Genomic DNA, 16,975 nt, shown 5'->3' with positions numbered 1-16,975 from the left:
AAAAAAAAAAGAATAATATATAGAGGTTGCTGAAATAATACACTGAATCTGTTAATTTCAAGAATATTCATTCTTTAATTATTTGATCCTCAATTTTAGTCTTTAGTTTTTCATTTTTTTCATTTTGGAATATGAGTTATAGAGGAAGAGGAGGAGGTTACAATAACAACAGAGGTCAATTTTCCTCGGGTCCACACCAGCACCAACAAAATGTCGATTCATTCGTAGCAGCAAACCAATACCCAATTGAAATAATGGGATGGAATGGTGCGAGTCTGGGTGAATGTATAAATTTCATATCTAGAAAATGTAAGGTCATTGTATCAAACTATTCCGTTGATTCGAACAGTGGTGTTTTGAAAGGATATGTAAAGAATGAATCGCAAGCTAACACATTATTGAATTGGTCAGGGGTGAAATTTGCTGGACAATCTTTGAGATTTTCTAAAGGTGTATCAAATATATCCAATCAGATGGGAGGCGGGGCATCGACAGGCTCTCAATCTACTATTGAAACAATTTCCCAGTTTTTGAAAGCTAGATACCAACCAGAAATCAAGATGTTAAATCTAAGCAATGTGAAACAGGATCCAACTTTGACTGCTCAAGGTTTTTTTGGATCACTATCTGTGAGTTCAAAATTTTTCCCAGCATTGATGAAAGTAGCAAGTGATTTGAAATTGGACGTTGACAGCATTGATTTGTCCAACAATGAACTTCAAGATTTACAAACCTTAACGTCGATGGCACAGACATTCCCTAAATTACAAAACCTTTCCTTACAGAATAACAATTTCACCAAGATCAAAGTTTTCGAAACATGGAGACATAAATTAAACTTTTTGAGGGAATTGATCTTGTTTAACAATCCTATTGTGCAAACAAATGACCCTGCAGAGATTCAGACCATCAAGTTAGAGTTGATGAAAAGTTTCCCGAGATTGGTAGTATTGAGTGGCGAAATATTAAGAAATGAACAAGTTTTGATTGCCAATCTTTCATTTCCATTCGAGTCTCCAGAAACAATGTTTTTCCAAGATGAAGATTCAAGAAATTTAGCGACAAACTTTATTGCAAATTATTTGAAGTTATGGGATGCAAATCGTTCAGAATTGATGATTTTATATCAAAATGAGTCACAATTTTCAATGCAAGTAGATTCATCACACCCACATCTCATTGAAAGTGGAAATTCCGGTTATTCTGGAAGTACAGACTTTGGTTACTATTTAAACAACTCGAGAAATTTGACCAGAGTCTCGTCAATCAAAGCAAGAATGGCCAAGTTATCTATTGGACAAGAACAGATTTATAAGAGTTTCCAACAGTTACCAAAAACCCGTCATGATATAATAGCGACACCAGAACTATTTAGTATGGAAGTATACAAGTTCCCTACCTTAAATGGAATTATGATAACTTTACATGGAAGCTTTGATGAAGTCGCACAACCTGAAGTTGACGGGAGCGCTTCATCCGCTCCCTCAGGTCCAAGGGGTGGTTCAAGGTATCATTCAGGGCCAAAGCACAAGAGGATCCCGCTAAGCAAGAAGAGCTTTGATAGAACATTTGTTGTGATACCTGGTCCAAATGGAAGCATGATAGTGGCCAGTGATACTTTATTAATAAGACCATATACCAGTGATTTCCCATGGAAAGTACAAAAATTGCCTTCCAATCCAACTGCCGCTACACCAGGTGTTTCAGCCACCTCAACTCCGTCACCACTCCCACCAACAACAATTACAACTCCACAACTAGCACCACCTGGTACCGGACCAACTACAGCAGATTTACCAGCAGATATAAAGGCTCGATTAAATCAAATACAGCAAGAGTTGTTGGTGAAGATATTGCTAGAGACAAAGTTAAACATTAACTACGGAATAATGTTATGCGAACAGAGTAACTGGGATTATCAACAAGCATCAGTCAATTTCAAAAACTCGGCTGCTTCTTTGCCTAGTGATGCATTTGTACAATAGAATTATAATTAAAAGAAAGGTAGAATAGAATTCAATGTAGGTGATATCACTTTCTGAGAGTTCTTATTACGATATATAAAATACATAGCCAAAATTATAATGAAGTAAAAAAATGTAACTTTTTAATTTTATTCAAGTCCAAAGGTATTAATTAATATTGTAGAGTGTTGAGCATTTAAAATATGAAGGAAGAACGATAACCTAAAGTTTTCCTCAGGGTGTCTAAGGCTAGGAGGAATAAAATCTGAGTAGAGAACTTTCGTTTATATCAGTTTTTTGCAAGAAAAAAAGGAAAACAAAACAAAATAACACCACAAACGAATTACACAAGCACATCCTAAACACCACTCTGTTGGAGCACCAATCAACCTGAGAAATGCAAACTTGTAATAAAATATGGGATACAATATAGCAATGGTAACAGATTTTTTTTACCCTCAACCTGGAGGAGTAGAGTTTCATGTGTATCATTTATCACAAAAACTCATTGAACTAGGACACTCAGTGGTTATCATAACTCATAATTATTCATCAAGAAATGGTGTACGAGTATTAACGAATGGTTTGAAAGTGTATTATGTACCACTTTGGGTGATCTATAGAAGCTCAGTTTTCCCAACTGTATTTCTGTGCTTCCCAATATTGAGGAATATCTTCATACGAGAAAACATTGAGATTATTCACGGACATGGTTCCTTCAGCACATTATGCCACGAAGCTATATTACATGGCCGAACAATGGGATTAAAAACAGTCTTCACTGATCATTCACTTTTTGGATTTGCCGAGATTGGATCAATTATGGGGAATAAAGCATTAAAGTTCACTTTCAGTGATGTTGGCCATGTTATCTGTGTCAGTCACACCTGTAAAGAAAACACGGTTTTAAGAGGATCAATAGACCCCATAAAAGTGAGTGTGATACCGAATGCAGTTATTCTGAAAGATTTCAAGCCCAAATCGCATTGTGTTAACAAGAACTATACTAAAGAGATCACCATTGTGGTGATCACGAGATTGTTTCCAAATAAAGGAGCCGATCTATTAACGGCTGTTATCCCCAAAATTTGCCAGTTGAAACCAAAAGTGAAATTTCTAATTGCTGGTGACGGCCCCAAGTTTTTAGATTTAGAACAAATGAGAGAAAAGTACTTTCTTCAGGAAAGGGTTACATTAGTAGGCGCTATAAAACACGAAGAAGTAAGAGATGTAATGGTCCAAGGTGACATATACTTACATCCTTCATTAACAGAGGCGTTTGGTACAGTTATTGTGGAAGCTGCATCATGTGGGTTATATGTTGTCACTACAAAAGTTGGAGGCATACCCGAAGTCTTACCAAACGAAATGACAAGCTTTGCTGAACCGGAAGAAAACTCACTTATTGATGCTGCTATAGATGCTATAAATAAAATTGAAAGTAATGAAATCGATACCTCAAAATTTCACGATGCGGTTGCAAAGATGTACAGTTGGAATGATATTGCAAGAAGAACAGAAAATGTTTATAATTCACTTGATTTAGACAAACTAAACGAGTCTTTACTTCACCGATTACAAAGATACTATTGTTGTGGTATAATAGCAGGCAAACTTTATGCTTTATGTGTAATAGTGGATATTTTTATTTTCGTGATACTAGAATGGTTGTATCCCGCTGATCATATCGATAAAGCAACAAAATGGCCACTGGCTATCAAGGAAGAAGACGAGCTGGAAGAAGAAACATTTATTTTTCCGAACAAAGTAAATTAGTTCTCATAGTTTTGTATTTATTGTAATTTTCTTCAAGAACAAGAGCAGCAAATTTCAGCAGATCTTTCTTTTTAGTCCATTTATAACTATTACCATCGTTAATTGATACAGGTTTAGCATTCAAAGCCAATGATTGCAAGCTCTTGGACAAGTTGTGAACAGAGCTGGCTTCCGTCCAAAATTGTCGCTTAGATTGGGGTTGTAACCAAGCAAAATCATCTACTTGCTCTTTATCAATCGTTTTAGTAAGTCGTTTCAAATGAACAATTTTTTCCATAATAGTCAATGAATTATTGTAGTCTTGTTGAGATTTCAAGTTGGCAAACAGTGTTGTACTCACAGTGTTTCGGTTCACAGCATTTAACTCACTAACTAAATCCTTCTTGTCCTGCTCCAACTGAGATATGACTCTTGAACTATCCTCTTCCTCTTTTTTTAAAGACTGCAATTTTTGAGTTAGCTCAGTAATGTATTGTGTATTCTGCGAAGCCAAAGACAGCATGTTTTGTTCCAATAGGGCTATGTTTAGTTTCAAATCGGTAACTTCACGTTCTCGTTGAGCTAACTTATTCTGTAGACCTCCATCATCTATACTTGGCTGTTGCAATATAGACTCAGATTTGTACTCATATATAGATGGTACAGTTATTTCAAATGAATGGACCTCGGTATCCAAATTATACAACGATTCAACCACTTGAGTTAACTCAATCATTTTGTTCAATGAATCTACATTAATATCTAAGCCGTCAGATTTCACAAGATCATATAACTTCACAAGGATACCAATTTGACTGACCATCTCCTTAAAATCAGGCATGGCTGATGAAAATGTAACATCATGCCCTTCTTCCACATGGCTGATGTCCTTTAATGCCTCTACCTGCCCCTTAATCCTTGCCAAATTATCGTCACCCTCTTTTATAAGTGCAGTTATAGTTGGGTCTGCATTGTTGGTCTGCAAACGCAAGTGCTTCCACACGTCAAAGAAAAATGAAGTCTCCAATTGTGAGGAAGAAGCAACAAGCTTTAAGCATTCCTTACATTCATAAACAAATCTCGGAGCAGAAAAGCTTAGATCTAAAGTCACAGTGATATCCAAATTGTTGTCTTGTAATTTCTGGAACAGTTGGTGCAAATTATGAGGTATGTTCATATGCAAATCATCACTCAAAAAAACATTGATAATATCACCTAAACACAAATTACAAGCTTTAACTTTGACAGTAAGCTCAGATAGCAATTCATTTATTGATTCAGCAGAATAATTAAACTCAAGCAATGTTATCAAAAGTTTCAAAAAATTCTCTATTAGGGATAAAAAAGTATTGGCAAATAATTGATGCAACGATTTCAAAGATATAGAGTCCTTTACAACAGCAATGTCCAGACACCCCAACTTTAACATAAAAATTAAATCAATCAATCCTGGAAACTTCATGCTGGCTTGAGAGTAAACAATCCTTTGCTGTAGAATTTCGTATCTCGCTTTTACCAATTTTAATTGAACCGAATCAGACCTAGATTTTAATCTCAAATCAGAGATAGTTTGCCTTAAGACCTGCAATTCTGATTCCTGATCGCTTCTAGAAGGTGATTCCAAGGACTTATCGGTATGCGGCAATTGAGCAAGCCTGTTACTTTCTAACTCGTTGATCTTCAATTTATCCTGTCGAATAATTTGCTGAAGACTGTCTATTTCTTGTCGAAGATCGAGTTCCACCTGCTTTTGATCTTCTTCGAGTTTCTTGTCCAATTCATGTATTTCGTTTAAATCATCTATAGTCATCATCAAAGTATGGATTTTGTTTGTCAAGTCCTCATTTTCAACAGTTAAGCGTTCCATCATTTTATCCATATCCTCAGTGGTTTCTATACGTTCCTGCAACATCCTAACCACAGACTCAGCTTGATCCAATTTCTTTTGTAACTCATTCATATTGAGCTGTTCACTTTGCAAATGTTCCAACTCATGTTTTAATTTAATTTCGGTTTCCTTTGAGTTGCGAGTTAATAACGCCAAAGTATCCTCTAAACGCCTGTTCTTCTCAAAAATCATTCTCACATCACCAGGGGAATAATGATCAGAGTCTAGCAGTTCCATTTCTCTTTCTATCTCACGATTGATCTCCAATTCCTCTTGGATTAACTCGAATTCATTCTTCAATTCTTGATGCTCAACTGATAATTGGCGTAGTTTTTCTTCTAGATCCAATTTGATCAGCTTTAAATACTCATTTTCCACAGTTTGCATTTCCAACTTTGATTCCATACTCTTCATTATCTCTATTTTAGTTTGTAACTCCAGTTGTATTGCAATTAATTTCTCACGGTGTCTTATAGATTCATCAGTTACTGCCTTCAACTTCAGTTTTAATTTTTCAATAGTCTTATTGTATTGAGCAACATCCTCTGACTTGCTATTCTTATTATCTTCCAAAGCATTTAGCATACTCCCTTTCACAAATATTCCGTAAAAACCGTTATCATCTTCCTTACAGTCAAAGTATTTCACACCTTGTACACTGCCATTATTTTTACCTTTCGGTTGTAACAATTCAATCCCATACCACACACCTGGAGCAAATTTTGTTGTGCCAATGTACTTTATACTACCTATATCATTCTTGACAACAACTGATTGACCTATTTCAAATGACATGGCGATAGCTGACCTCAGGGTTTCATATATGATACTTTCAGATCAAGAACGACGCGACAAAAACAAAACAAACTCCAACCAAAAATAATTGTCAGTCCAAGAACAGTGCGGTGATCGTTTTCTAAAAGTAAAAAAAAAAAATAGAAGAGAATTTGATGAAGACAGAAACAAAAACAAAACTCAATTTGTACATTTTAGCTATATATTCGAATACAATACCATTTTGCATCTATGTCAGGATTTAGCAGGTTGAACAATAACAGCAATATTAATAGCACTAACAATGGCGTCTCACCAAATAAAAGAAACTTATTTGGAAGTGCCACAGCGGCTAATACATCAACCAACATCAACAACAACAATAACAACTCTAATATAAATTCCTCGATCATCAAGCAAGAACTATTAGAAGAACAAAAACTAGAAATAAGAGAAGCATTTCAATTGTTTGATATGAACGGAGATGGTTGCTTGGATTATCATGAATTAAAGGTGGCCTTCAGAGCTTTAGGGTTTGATTTGACAAAACGTCAAGTCTTGGACATCATTCACGAATATGACACGGATGACACCAATTTAATAACTTATGATAACTTTTATAAAACAGTAGGTGAAATGATTATAAAGAGGGATCCATTGGAGGAAATACGCCGTGCCTTTAGGTTATTTGATATCGATGGAACAGGAAAAATCAGTGTGAGAAATCTAAGAAAGATATCCAGAGATCTAGGTGAAAACTTGAGTGATGAGGAACTTCAAGCCATGATTGATGAATTTGATCTAGATGAGGATGGAGAAAGTATGTATTACATTTATAAAGCCAACCTGTTTAGGATTTTAGTGCTAGCCATGTTTGAGTGGAAAATTACTAACTTTATATTATTTTTTAGTCAATGAGGAAGAATTCATTAGAATTTGCACAGAATAATTTGTTATACTTTGTTCATTGCAATTTCATGGACCTGATGATAAAAATCAATTGTTTATTTCTTAATTTCCCCTTTGTTTTACGTTTGTTTGTATATTAGTTACAATCCCCACAACCATATCATATTTGTTCTATTATGAATTGAAAATTTAATTCGTGTAAAATGTCCCATTTTTTCTTTAGATATCTGCGGTATTGAAAATTTTTTTGTAAACCAATTAATTCTCTGTTCTAGTTTTTTTTGTTTCTTTTTTGAAAAAAATATTGTTTTTACAGTGTTTGAAAAACAACATCAAATCCAACTACTAGATCTAGATCAATCATGTCGTGGGTGACGAGAACTTTCAGGTTTGAAAGAAATGTTAATAAATACCCTGAAAACTTGAGAAAGCATTTTCAAAAGAATAAAGAAATCACCAATTTACCATCATTCAAGAACTTTTTTCCAACCACTCTACCACGATCACAACAGAAAACTAATGTTGAAGCAGGGATAATGGAAGGTGATTTGGCCTATGTCACGACTGGTTCACATAAAGGCAAAATTGCCGAAGTATTGTCATACTCTCCAGAATACGATGCAGTGTCCTTGAGTAACATTTCCTCAAAGAAACTTATTCCAAAGATTTTTTGGCCAGAAGGTCAAACATCACATGTATTTGACTTCCCCGATTACATTCCAAGAAACCAAGTTAGAGTAGTAGGAAAAGATAAAGATGAAAATGGGAATGTATCGTATGTCGTCGCTGAAGATATCGAATTGAGGGATAAATATTATGATGACAGATTCAAAAAGTTCATGCCTAGACGGTTTGTCAAGTATCACGAAAACATTGAATTTCCATGGCCAGAGCCTCAGGCTTTAGAAGATGGTCCATTGTCCACACCAGAAAATGTTGCAATGGAGAGAACTTTTGAGTTCAACTCAATAGCCAAGTCTGGAATCCCGAAGGCTGCGTTAGCACAATTGCGTAATCCATACTCAAAACACAAGAAGAAGACATTGAGTGGATTACAAGTTGCCAAATTGAATGGTCCTGAAATGCCATTGACTATTGAACAAAAGATTTGGATTGCTAAGAACCAAGAGAAACAGGCTGAAACCAAACCTGAATACAAGCCATTACTGGACGAAGTCCAAGAATTTATTGGAAAGAAGATGGCTGAACATTTGAATAAAATCGAAAGTCCTGAATTACGTTACCATTTGGACGTCTTGTCGAATTCCGTAAGCCACGATTTTCAAAAGACATTAGATATAATCGAGAAAACTAAAAGTCAAGGGGATTCAGAGCTTACTAATAGCACTGGAGAATCTTCTGATAAAGGTTCAATGTAAATAGTTAACATGAGCACATGCACATAAATATACACACATACATTAGTACATAACAATGATTTGTTTGACCGCTGCTCTTACAATTTTTCGTAATCCAATTTACCCTCCAATTTTTTGACGTCAGCAACTTTTCTAACCGCTTTCATCAAGTCATTTTGTAATATGTAATCTCTATCATCTCTAATTGCAAAAAAACCAGCCTCGGTAACTACATTTCTTATATCTGCTCCATTAAAACCATCACTCATTTTAACGGCAGCTTCAAAATCAAACTCACCTTGTTTAGCAACTTTTGATGTATGGATTTTGAAGATTTCCAATCTTCCAGCTTCATTAGGTAAACCAATTTCAATTTTTCTATCCAATCTACCAGCTCTCAACAATGCTGGATCTAAAGTATCGGGTCTGTTAGTTGCCATTATAATCTTTGTCTGTCCCAATGTATCAAATCCATCCATTTGATTCAACAATTCCATTAATGTTCTTTGAATCTCACGGTCTGCAGAAGTACCTTCACTGAATCTTCTACCCCCAATGGCATCAACTTCATCCATAAATATAATACAAGGTTCGTGCTCTTTGGCATATGCAAACATTTCTCTAATTAATCTGGCAGATTCCCCAATATACTTATCGACTATAGCTGATGCTGGAGAAAATATGAAATTTGCACCAATTGTGGCAGCAACTGCTTTTGCTAACAAGGTCTTACCAGTCCCTGGTGGACCATATAACAACACCCCCTTAGGCGGTTTAATACCAACTCTTGTGAATAATTCTGGATTCTTTAATGGTAACTCAATGACCTCACGCAATTCTCTGATCTGTTCAGTTAAACCACCAATACCATTAAATGAAATTTCACCTGGTTCAAATGTAGTCATATTATAAACCAATGGATCAACTTCTCTTGGCAAAATTCTCATTATTGTCAAGGTGGTCATGTCCAATGAAACACGAACACCATTCTTCAAATTTTCCTTTTTGATGGTGTTTCTACATCCAACAATATATCTTGGCCCTGAAGAAGTCTTTACAATATATCTTTCATCGTCCAATTGTTTCAATACTTCACCAATGATCTGGCCCACAGATTGCAAAGCTTTTATATCATTTTCAGTTTTCTCATAATCCTTGTCCAAATCTCGTATACTTAATCTAAGATCTTTCAATCTGGCATCCCACTTTCTGTGCTCTAATAATTTATCCTTGAATTTCGATAAAGCTCTTTCTCTTTCTGGATCAATTGGCTCGGCTGGTGCACTGGTTGTTGTAGATCCAGCATTTGCGTTGTTGGAATCTTGGTTGTTATTGGTATCAGCATTTAATGCCTGTAACAATGGATCATTTTCATCGGCACTCATTATGTTTACTATTTAATCAATTTTTTTATTGCAGGGAGTAATGAAGACTTAATTGTATTGTAATAATATAATTGACAAAAGCAATAAGTACACCAAGAAGAGTGGCAAAAGGGTTATGCAAAAAATTGAAAGTATCGCTTGTTGAACTTTGACAATATTTTTCTTTTTTTTTTCTGTCCATGCTCACACGACGATGGGTTATCCTAACTTTACAAAATTTAGCCAAACCTTCCATCTGAGAGAAATCAGCCTAAAATTTTTCGTTCCTACACCAAAGCCAGTGGTGAATCACTAGACTTGTTCATCATATTTTTGAAGTGAGATGGAGTTCACAGCAGTTATTGTCTGTGGTAAGGGGAAAGCTTTGACACCCTTTTCCCAAGCTCGTTCTACAGGAATCCCGAAACCATTATTGCCAATTGCAAACAAACCTATGGTTCAATATGTGTTGGATTGGTGTTTACAAGCCAATTTTTCAAGAATAATCGTTCTTTTTGAAAAAGAGGACGAATCTTCTGGTGTTCTAGAACAGACTATAAAGAGATATCAAGAGGAAAAAGAGAAGACCAACACCAATAAAAACGAATCTCACGTTAGTATTGATGTTATACCTTACAATTGTGAAAACAATGGATTAATATTATACAAATTGTATGAATTATACAGTGAAAACAAAGTTTCAAACAACAATTTCATAATTTTACCATGTGACTTGATAACCAATTTACCACCTCAAGTGATAATTGAAGCATATAGAAATAAAAATGATTCAGATTTAGGATTGGTAATTGCATACAAGAATCAATTGGATATAGAAGATAAAAAGGCGAAAATTTTCCCTCAAAGTTATACCATCTATAGTGACACTGATGAGAATGGGAATGAAAGTCCAATGTTTTTGGACACATACAGCCAAGCAGATATTGAATTTCATCAAGCATTATCTATCAGAACTCAAATGTGTTGGAGATACCCTGCAGCAACCGTCAGCAATAAATTGTTGAATAGTGGAATTTTTCTTGGATCGTGCCTGCAAATATTCAGCGTTTTCGATGAGCAAAAAGATAAATTTACTGAATCATATTTTGAAAAACGTTCTTTGATGAAAATTGTACGTGATTTGGCTCGAAGATCTTGGAAGCATGCATTGCATCAAGCAAGTGTTGGATTTTTCATTGTTCCCAAACAAGCTACTTTTTTCAGATGTAACAATTTGCCGGTGTTGATGGAGGCTAATAGATACTTTATGAAAAAACAAGCTATTGCAAAATCAGCATCTCAAAACACACAAGCACCTAATAAACAAGATAAACAATCAGGGGCACATGTGGGAAACGATTCCTTAGTGGGAGAAAATACAGAACTAGGAGAAAAGACTAATGTCAAAAGAAGTGTTATTGGGTCGAATTGTAAGATTGGTAAGAAGAATAAGATTACAGGGTGTTTAATTTTGGATAATGTTGAAATCCACGATGACGTGACGTTGGAAAATTGTATTATTGGTCATGATGTTATTATTCAGGGTAAATGTAAATTGACCAATTGTAACGTGGAAAGCACCAACGAGGTAGCTCATAACACACAAGCCAAGAATTCGAATCTATTGTGTTTGACCTTGGAAGGTCTAGTAAATGAAGACGATCAATATGGCGACGACAGCGATGACGAAGAGGACAGTGAGGAGTACGATAGTACTGATGACGAAGATGAGAGCGAGTTTGAAGATGAGTACACAGGAAACGAAGATGGTTTATTTGCCTATTAATTGATATAGTAGTATACCACTGTGATAATAAACAGAAAAGAGACACATTATAAGTGTATCTGAAAATAGATTGAAAGTTAATAGTTATTAGCGTAATCGTTTATTAAAATACTCTCAACAAAGAGAAAATTAAAAATTACATCAACGAAAATCAATAACAAAAAAGGTATATGAAAATACTCTTGAAAGCCACAAAGATTCTCTATAAACAAAACTCAAATAACAATTAGTAACAACTAGTGATTCATCCCAAAAAGCGATATTAAACGTTAGAAATAATCCAAAAATAACAAAACCGGAACAAAGTAACAAAGCTAAACAGAAAGAAATGAAATAACCAATCAAAAATATATGTGTATAAAAAAAAGTATAGTCATCATCAATGTAAGATTATCTAGTAATAGCATCAGTTTCATTAACTCATATCTTCCTTTTCTTTTTCAAAGGACTTTCCTTAAGATATTTGGGGTATAGTTGTTGTTGCTTGACCTCTTTGTCCTCGTTATCACTATCATCAACCATTATCGAGTCTTCAGAAAAAGGTATTTTTTTACTGTGCTTTAAGTGATGATTTCCAATGGACGCTCTTTGCTTTGAGTTATGCTGAACTGAAAGAGGCGGCATACTAGGTCTAAAATGGGTAGGTGGTTTCATATCCAGGTTAAAGGTAAATTCGTAGTCGTGTGGGATACTAAAAGGGTCAGATTCAGAATGTTGACTTGCGTCACCACTTGACGGTGGTTTGCTATTCGGATTGGTCATATGATTCATTAATTCAATTCTTCTCGTCAATACCCAGTCTTCAATATCCTCATTATTCGTCAAAACAGCCAATAAATCGTCAAGACATTGTAGATATCCCTTTGTGTATGAGGTCTGCTGTGATGATTGTCCTAGTTTATATAATGACGCGACCGCCTTGGCAGCATTAGCAAATTCTGTCTTGATATTCCTGTTATTGACATTGTTATCAACTGTGTTGTTTAATGATATATTGTATAACGAAGCAACTGACTTGGCAGCATCCTTGAAGTGATTAGTTAAATCTTGGTTGATATTTGAGATGGGAGTAGAACTATGCACAGCGGTTGTGTTTCCCGGTCTAGTATTATCCAGAGGCAAAGTGTTTGATAAATTAGATAGGTCCATATGAATGTTTTTCTAAATAGTTATGTATGTATATATATGACCTGGGGTATAATCTCAATATAAAAGGAATACTAATGATTTGAATATTTGCAAAAAAAAAAAGGAAGACTTAATGATCCATTACTTTTGATAGATGAAGAAGCAATTTTTTTTTTCTTCTGTCGTTTTCTTTCTGTCTCTCTCTCTCTTGTAAATTAAGTTTTGTCTTAGACGACATTATTAGTAGTAGTACACAGAAGTTCGCACCAAGAAGTTAAGAGTCGGGGCATTGAGAGTGAGAAAGACAAAGAGACAAACAAACAAAAAAAAAACACAGTGTTGTTTAATTTCTTATATTGAATCCCACCTCCAATAATTTCTACACTCATAAAACATGGTCGAATCTACATTGATTTATAGATATGATGGTATGTAATTGGGTCAACTTTTTTATTTAATTTATCTTTGCATTGATGTTTTTATATTTACTAACTATTAAATACAGCCCTTCCATTATGTGGATCAGTGGACGATGAAAATAATCCAAATTTAACAGATCAAAAGAAGAAATGCAAAATATTGATTTCTAGGATTACCCCGAATTCAGAAACAAAAGCTAGTATAGAATCTGGTGATTTGTACACAATTCATTATTTAATTGACAATTCCATTATTTATATCTGTATATGTAACAAAAGTTACCCCAAAAAATTGGCATTTTCGTATTTGCTGGAAATTTCTCATGAGTTTTTCAACAGTCATGGTAACGAAGCTTTAAGTAATAAAGCCAGACCTTATGGGTTCAACTCCTTTGATAATTTTTTACAAAAAACAAAGAAAATTTATCAAGATCAACGTGCTCAATCTAATTTGGACAAATTGAATAATGATTTAATTGATGTTAAAAAGGTCATGACAAAGAATATCGAAGATCTATTATATAGGGGCGATTCTTTGGATAAAATGAGTGATTTATCAAGTTCGTTGAAGCAAGATTCCTTGAAATATAAACGAAGAGCCCAAAGAATAAATTTTGAAGCAATGTTGAGACAGTATATTCCAATCGTTGGTGCTGGTTTGATTTTTGTTTTTATGGTTTACTACGTACTTTTTAGAAGATAAGTATTAATATAAGAAAGGCAAATGGTTATAGTTAGATTGTAGTTCGTTGACAATGGAAATATTACTACTTTGATAACAAATTTACATTTTCACTCGTATTGTAAGTGATTATAATATAACCGCACATCGTAGTAGTTGGTTACCCTTATCACAAAATACAACAATACTGGTAGAGAAAAAAAAAAAAGAGACAGCCAAAATTAAAGAACATGCACATACACCAAGCAACGATAAAATAAAAATAGAAAGAAGAGCTATCAGCTCAGAAAATAGTTTAGAAGTTCAATTACATATTTGCCTTGTTTACATGTCATTTCCAAAAACGTTAAATGTTCCCGACAAGTCTTCTTTGTTAGTGCCTCAAACCACGAAGGCTTCTGCGACTGGACCAACAACTGCGGTTTCATACGAAACTGCCAGTCTGGAAATACGATCTATTAGAGAATCACCATATCTTCCTTCCTCACCAGTTGACTCACAACAATTTGATGGGCGTAGCATAATATCCACATCTGGGATGTCAGAATACATTGCAGATTTAAATGATCTACCAAGTATTCGACATGATATCAACCCCACTTCCATCAAGACGGGTGGTACTGGCTCAAGATCCTTTAAATTTCTGAATTGTTTTCAAACATTAGACAGTGAACTATCCAACATGGATTTTTTTACAAAATACATAAGCATTCTGAAAGGTGACGATAAGGCTCAATTTAACAACAAATTGAAACATTTTTTTATCTTCTCCAGTGCTGGCAAACCGATATATTCGATGAACGGATCTGATGATATTGTGATAGGATATATGGGGATTCTCACCACAATAGTTTCTAGTTTCCAAGAAAATTTTAATCAAGAATTACAAGTGCTTGAACTTGGCCAAGGTTTAAAAATCGTGGCGGTCAATAAAAGTCCCATAATTTTAATCTCAATATCGAAACTTCTGTTTGAAACTGTGGAAAGTGTGCATTTGCAATTAGATACTTTGTATTGTTATTTGATTGGGATACTATCGAAATCTGTAATTGATAAGCACTTTAATAATCGATTAAACTACGATCTTAGAAGAATACTAAGTCCTTTGGATTTCGAAAACTTGGATGAATTATGTCTTAATTTAACTTATGGAATACCAAACACCAGCGATAGAACTCAAGATTCCACTTTTGGATTATACACAAGTCAAGTATTATTACCATTGTCAAGAGAAAGTGTTAAGATCAGACATACATTAAGGTCCAAACTAAATAGTATTGTCAACACTAACAATGAGGATGTGCTATTTACAATATTGCTTTCTGGTAATGGGAAAATATTAAATTATTTGCATCCTAAACAACATAACTTGCCAAACAAAGATCTAAACATGTTATTATTCATAATACATTCGTTGTTAAAGAATCAAAGCCAACAAGATGAAGATTTGTGGTTACCCTTGTGCATGCCGACCTTTAATGATCATGGGTTTCTTTATGTGTTTGTTCGGCAGTGGCAGGATTTGGTTTTGATGTTGATAAGCGGCAGCAAAAACTCTTTTGATGCGTTAAAATTGTCAGCCAATGAAATCTGCACTAAATTGAATAACAAGCAAGAGTTAGCCGTTAAGTTGATTAATGAATTGAGCATACCATTAAGCATTGAGGTGCCATTTGTGTTTAAGCACTTTATTTATAAGGACATTAGATTAAATCAGTTTGTGATGAGTGAATTACCTACGCACGAGTTTTCCAGTTTTCAATTTTTGAAGTGCTATAATGAGTTGAAGGTCAGTCAAGCAAAAATTATTAAACATGATAACAATTTGAACTACAAAAAGTTGACATATTTGCAGGATAGGGATATAACTGGCTTCATGCTTATGGACAAATACTATGAGTTCTACTGCATCATTGAACGTTCAAGTGAACAGGAAACAATCACATCTAAGAAATTAATACAGATAAGTTCTCAAATTATAAGGTGGTGTAAAAAGAACCATGCCCGGCTTTTTGTTACTATATAACAAATATCACACAGGCACATACACACACAGACACATACACACACAGACACATATATACATATAGGCAAATTTATAGAACTATTTAAGAATACTTTTTTCAGCTTGCTTGAATGCATCAGTTAACTTATCTACATAAGTTTTGTGTAAAGTCTCTAATTTCTTCAAAAGTTGGTGTTGACTATCACTAATTTTATTATGTTTTAATGATGATTGAAATTTGTTTCTAGCTTCACTTCTAACGTAATTTAAAGAATTTGATTTATGATTATTCTTAAGATTTTCGAAAATTTCTTTCAATTGTTTGATATTTTCTTGTTTAGTCTCTGTAGTTATATTTGGAATAGGTACTTTAATTTGAAATTTATTAGTAGGGTCAATAGTACCGCTCATATTCAATCCTGATCCTATAATGGAGTTGATGACATGTTTACCGTAACCAGCATCAAACAAGTTGATAATAAAGTTTCTTCCTTTTACAGAAGTTTGTGCAACAGATGTAAATGGGACCAATTCTTCATGTCCATGGTTGCCAATGTTAACTTCCAAATTGTCAAAAATCTTAGGATTGAGCTTACCCAACTTGATATCTGTAGCTGCCTTATTGAATTTAGACAAAACATTATCAAAATTTGATGTAACTTTCTGAAAATCAATAGTAACTTCGGCATTTTCATCAGCTTTTTCTGAAGAATCTAATTCTTCGTCGTTTTTATTGCTACTTTTCTTATTCTTTCTTTTGGCCAAGCATTGTGATGAGGAATGGAAAGAGTTTGATGGGCAAAAAAGAATTGAGCGCAGTATTCTTGGGTGAATGGCCAATCTTGGAAGAACAAATCGTTGTTGGGCTATCACAGATCTAAACATCGTAAGGTAAGTTTCTTTGAGTCAAAAGTGATTTAGAAATAAAACTGGACATGGGCTG

At 34.4% G+C, this 16,975-nt stretch overlaps 11 protein-coding genes across 11 annotated transcripts; 7 read left to right on the top strand and 4 right to left on the bottom strand. All coding sequences in view use genetic code 12, as the record gives it.

Annotated features, from left to right (window-relative positions):
* Positions 1 to 131: 131 nt before the first annotated feature.
* Positions 132 to 1,985, top strand: MEX67 (Mex67p; the record flags this gene model as incomplete). The annotated part of the gene is made up of 1 exon (XM_712258.2): positions 132 to 1,985. The coding sequence occupies one exon, from the start codon at positions 132 to 134 to the stop codon at positions 1,983 to 1,985; it is 1,854 nt and encodes a 617-aa protein (XP_717351.1).
* A 396-nt stretch (positions 1,986 to 2,381) lies between these two features.
* SPT14 (phosphatidylinositol N-acetylglucosaminyltransferase) lies at positions 2,382 to 3,740 on the top strand (the record flags this gene model as incomplete). The annotated part of the gene is made up of 1 exon (XM_712257.1): positions 2,382 to 3,740. One exon carries the CDS (start codon positions 2,382 to 2,384, stop codon positions 3,738 to 3,740), a length of 1,359 nt encoding a protein of 452 aa, XP_717350.1.
* Positions 3,715 to 6,402, bottom strand: NIP100 (Nip100p; the record flags this gene model as incomplete). The annotated part of the gene is made up of 1 exon (XM_712256.2): positions 3,715 to 6,402. The coding sequence occupies one exon, from the start codon at positions 6,400 to 6,402 to the stop codon at positions 3,715 to 3,717; it is 2,688 nt and encodes an 895-aa protein (XP_717349.2).
* A 231-nt stretch (positions 6,403 to 6,633) lies between these two features.
* Positions 6,634 to 7,330, top strand: CAALFM_CR04020CA (centrin; the record flags this gene model as incomplete). The annotated part of the gene is made up of 2 exons (XM_019475533.1): positions 6,634 to 7,201; positions 7,293 to 7,330. The coding sequence occupies 2 exons, from the start codon at positions 6,634 to 6,636 to the stop codon at positions 7,328 to 7,330; spliced, it is 606 nt and encodes a 201-aa protein (XP_019331078.1).
* A 322-nt stretch (positions 7,331 to 7,652) lies between these two features.
* Positions 7,653 to 8,669, top strand: MRPL40 (mitochondrial 54S ribosomal protein YmL40; the record flags this gene model as incomplete). Its single annotated transcript, XM_712254.1, has 1 exon — positions 7,653 to 8,669. The coding sequence occupies one exon, from the start codon at positions 7,653 to 7,655 to the stop codon at positions 8,667 to 8,669; it is 1,017 nt and encodes a 338-aa protein (XP_717347.1).
* Positions 8,670 to 8,746: 77 nt separating this feature from the next.
* Positions 8,747 to 10,033, bottom strand: RPT4 (proteasome regulatory particle base subunit; the record flags this gene model as incomplete). Its single annotated transcript, XM_712252.1, has 1 exon — positions 8,747 to 10,033. The coding sequence occupies one exon, from the start codon at positions 10,031 to 10,033 to the stop codon at positions 8,747 to 8,749; it is 1,287 nt and encodes a 428-aa protein (XP_717345.1).
* Positions 10,034 to 10,355: 322 nt separating this feature from the next.
* On the top strand, positions 10,356 to 11,798 carry GCD1 (translation initiation factor eIF2B subunit gamma; the record flags this gene model as incomplete). Its single annotated transcript, XM_712251.1, has 1 exon — positions 10,356 to 11,798. One exon carries the CDS (start codon positions 10,356 to 10,358, stop codon positions 11,796 to 11,798), a length of 1,443 nt encoding a protein of 480 aa, XP_717344.1.
* Positions 11,799 to 12,218: 420 nt separating this feature from the next.
* CAALFM_CR03980WA (uncharacterized protein) lies at positions 12,219 to 12,947 on the bottom strand (the record flags this gene model as incomplete). Its single annotated transcript, XM_712250.2, has 1 exon — positions 12,219 to 12,947. The coding sequence occupies one exon, from the start codon at positions 12,945 to 12,947 to the stop codon at positions 12,219 to 12,221; it is 729 nt and encodes a 242-aa protein (XP_717343.2).
* A 373-nt stretch (positions 12,948 to 13,320) lies between these two features.
* SEC22 (SNAP receptor) lies at positions 13,321 to 14,048 on the top strand (the record flags this gene model as incomplete). The annotated part of the gene is made up of 2 exons (XM_019475532.1): positions 13,321 to 13,354; positions 13,432 to 14,048. 2 exons carry the CDS (start codon positions 13,321 to 13,323, stop codon positions 14,046 to 14,048), a joined length of 651 nt encoding a protein of 216 aa, XP_019331077.1.
* Positions 14,049 to 14,355: 307 nt separating this feature from the next.
* CAALFM_CR03960CA (uncharacterized protein) lies at positions 14,356 to 16,053 on the top strand (the record flags this gene model as incomplete). Its single annotated transcript, XM_712249.2, has 1 exon — positions 14,356 to 16,053. The coding sequence occupies one exon, from the start codon at positions 14,356 to 14,358 to the stop codon at positions 16,051 to 16,053; it is 1,698 nt and encodes a 565-aa protein (XP_717342.2).
* A 78-nt stretch (positions 16,054 to 16,131) lies between these two features.
* On the bottom strand, positions 16,132 to 16,917 carry CAALFM_CR03950WA (uncharacterized protein; the record flags this gene model as incomplete). The annotated part of the gene is made up of 1 exon (XM_712247.2): positions 16,132 to 16,917. One exon carries the CDS (start codon positions 16,915 to 16,917, stop codon positions 16,132 to 16,134), a length of 786 nt encoding a protein of 261 aa, XP_717340.1.
* Between the last annotated feature and the right edge of the window lie 58 nt (positions 16,918 to 16,975).

Source organism: Candida albicans, chromosome R (assembly GCF_000182965.3).
Source record: "Candida albicans SC5314 chromosome R, complete sequence".
NCBI classification, from domain to species: Eukaryota; Fungi; Ascomycota; class Pichiomycetes; order Serinales; family Debaryomycetaceae; genus Candida; species Candida albicans.
Note: the sequence above shows the minus strand (reverse complement) of the source record. Positions and strands in the feature narration are given on the sequence as shown.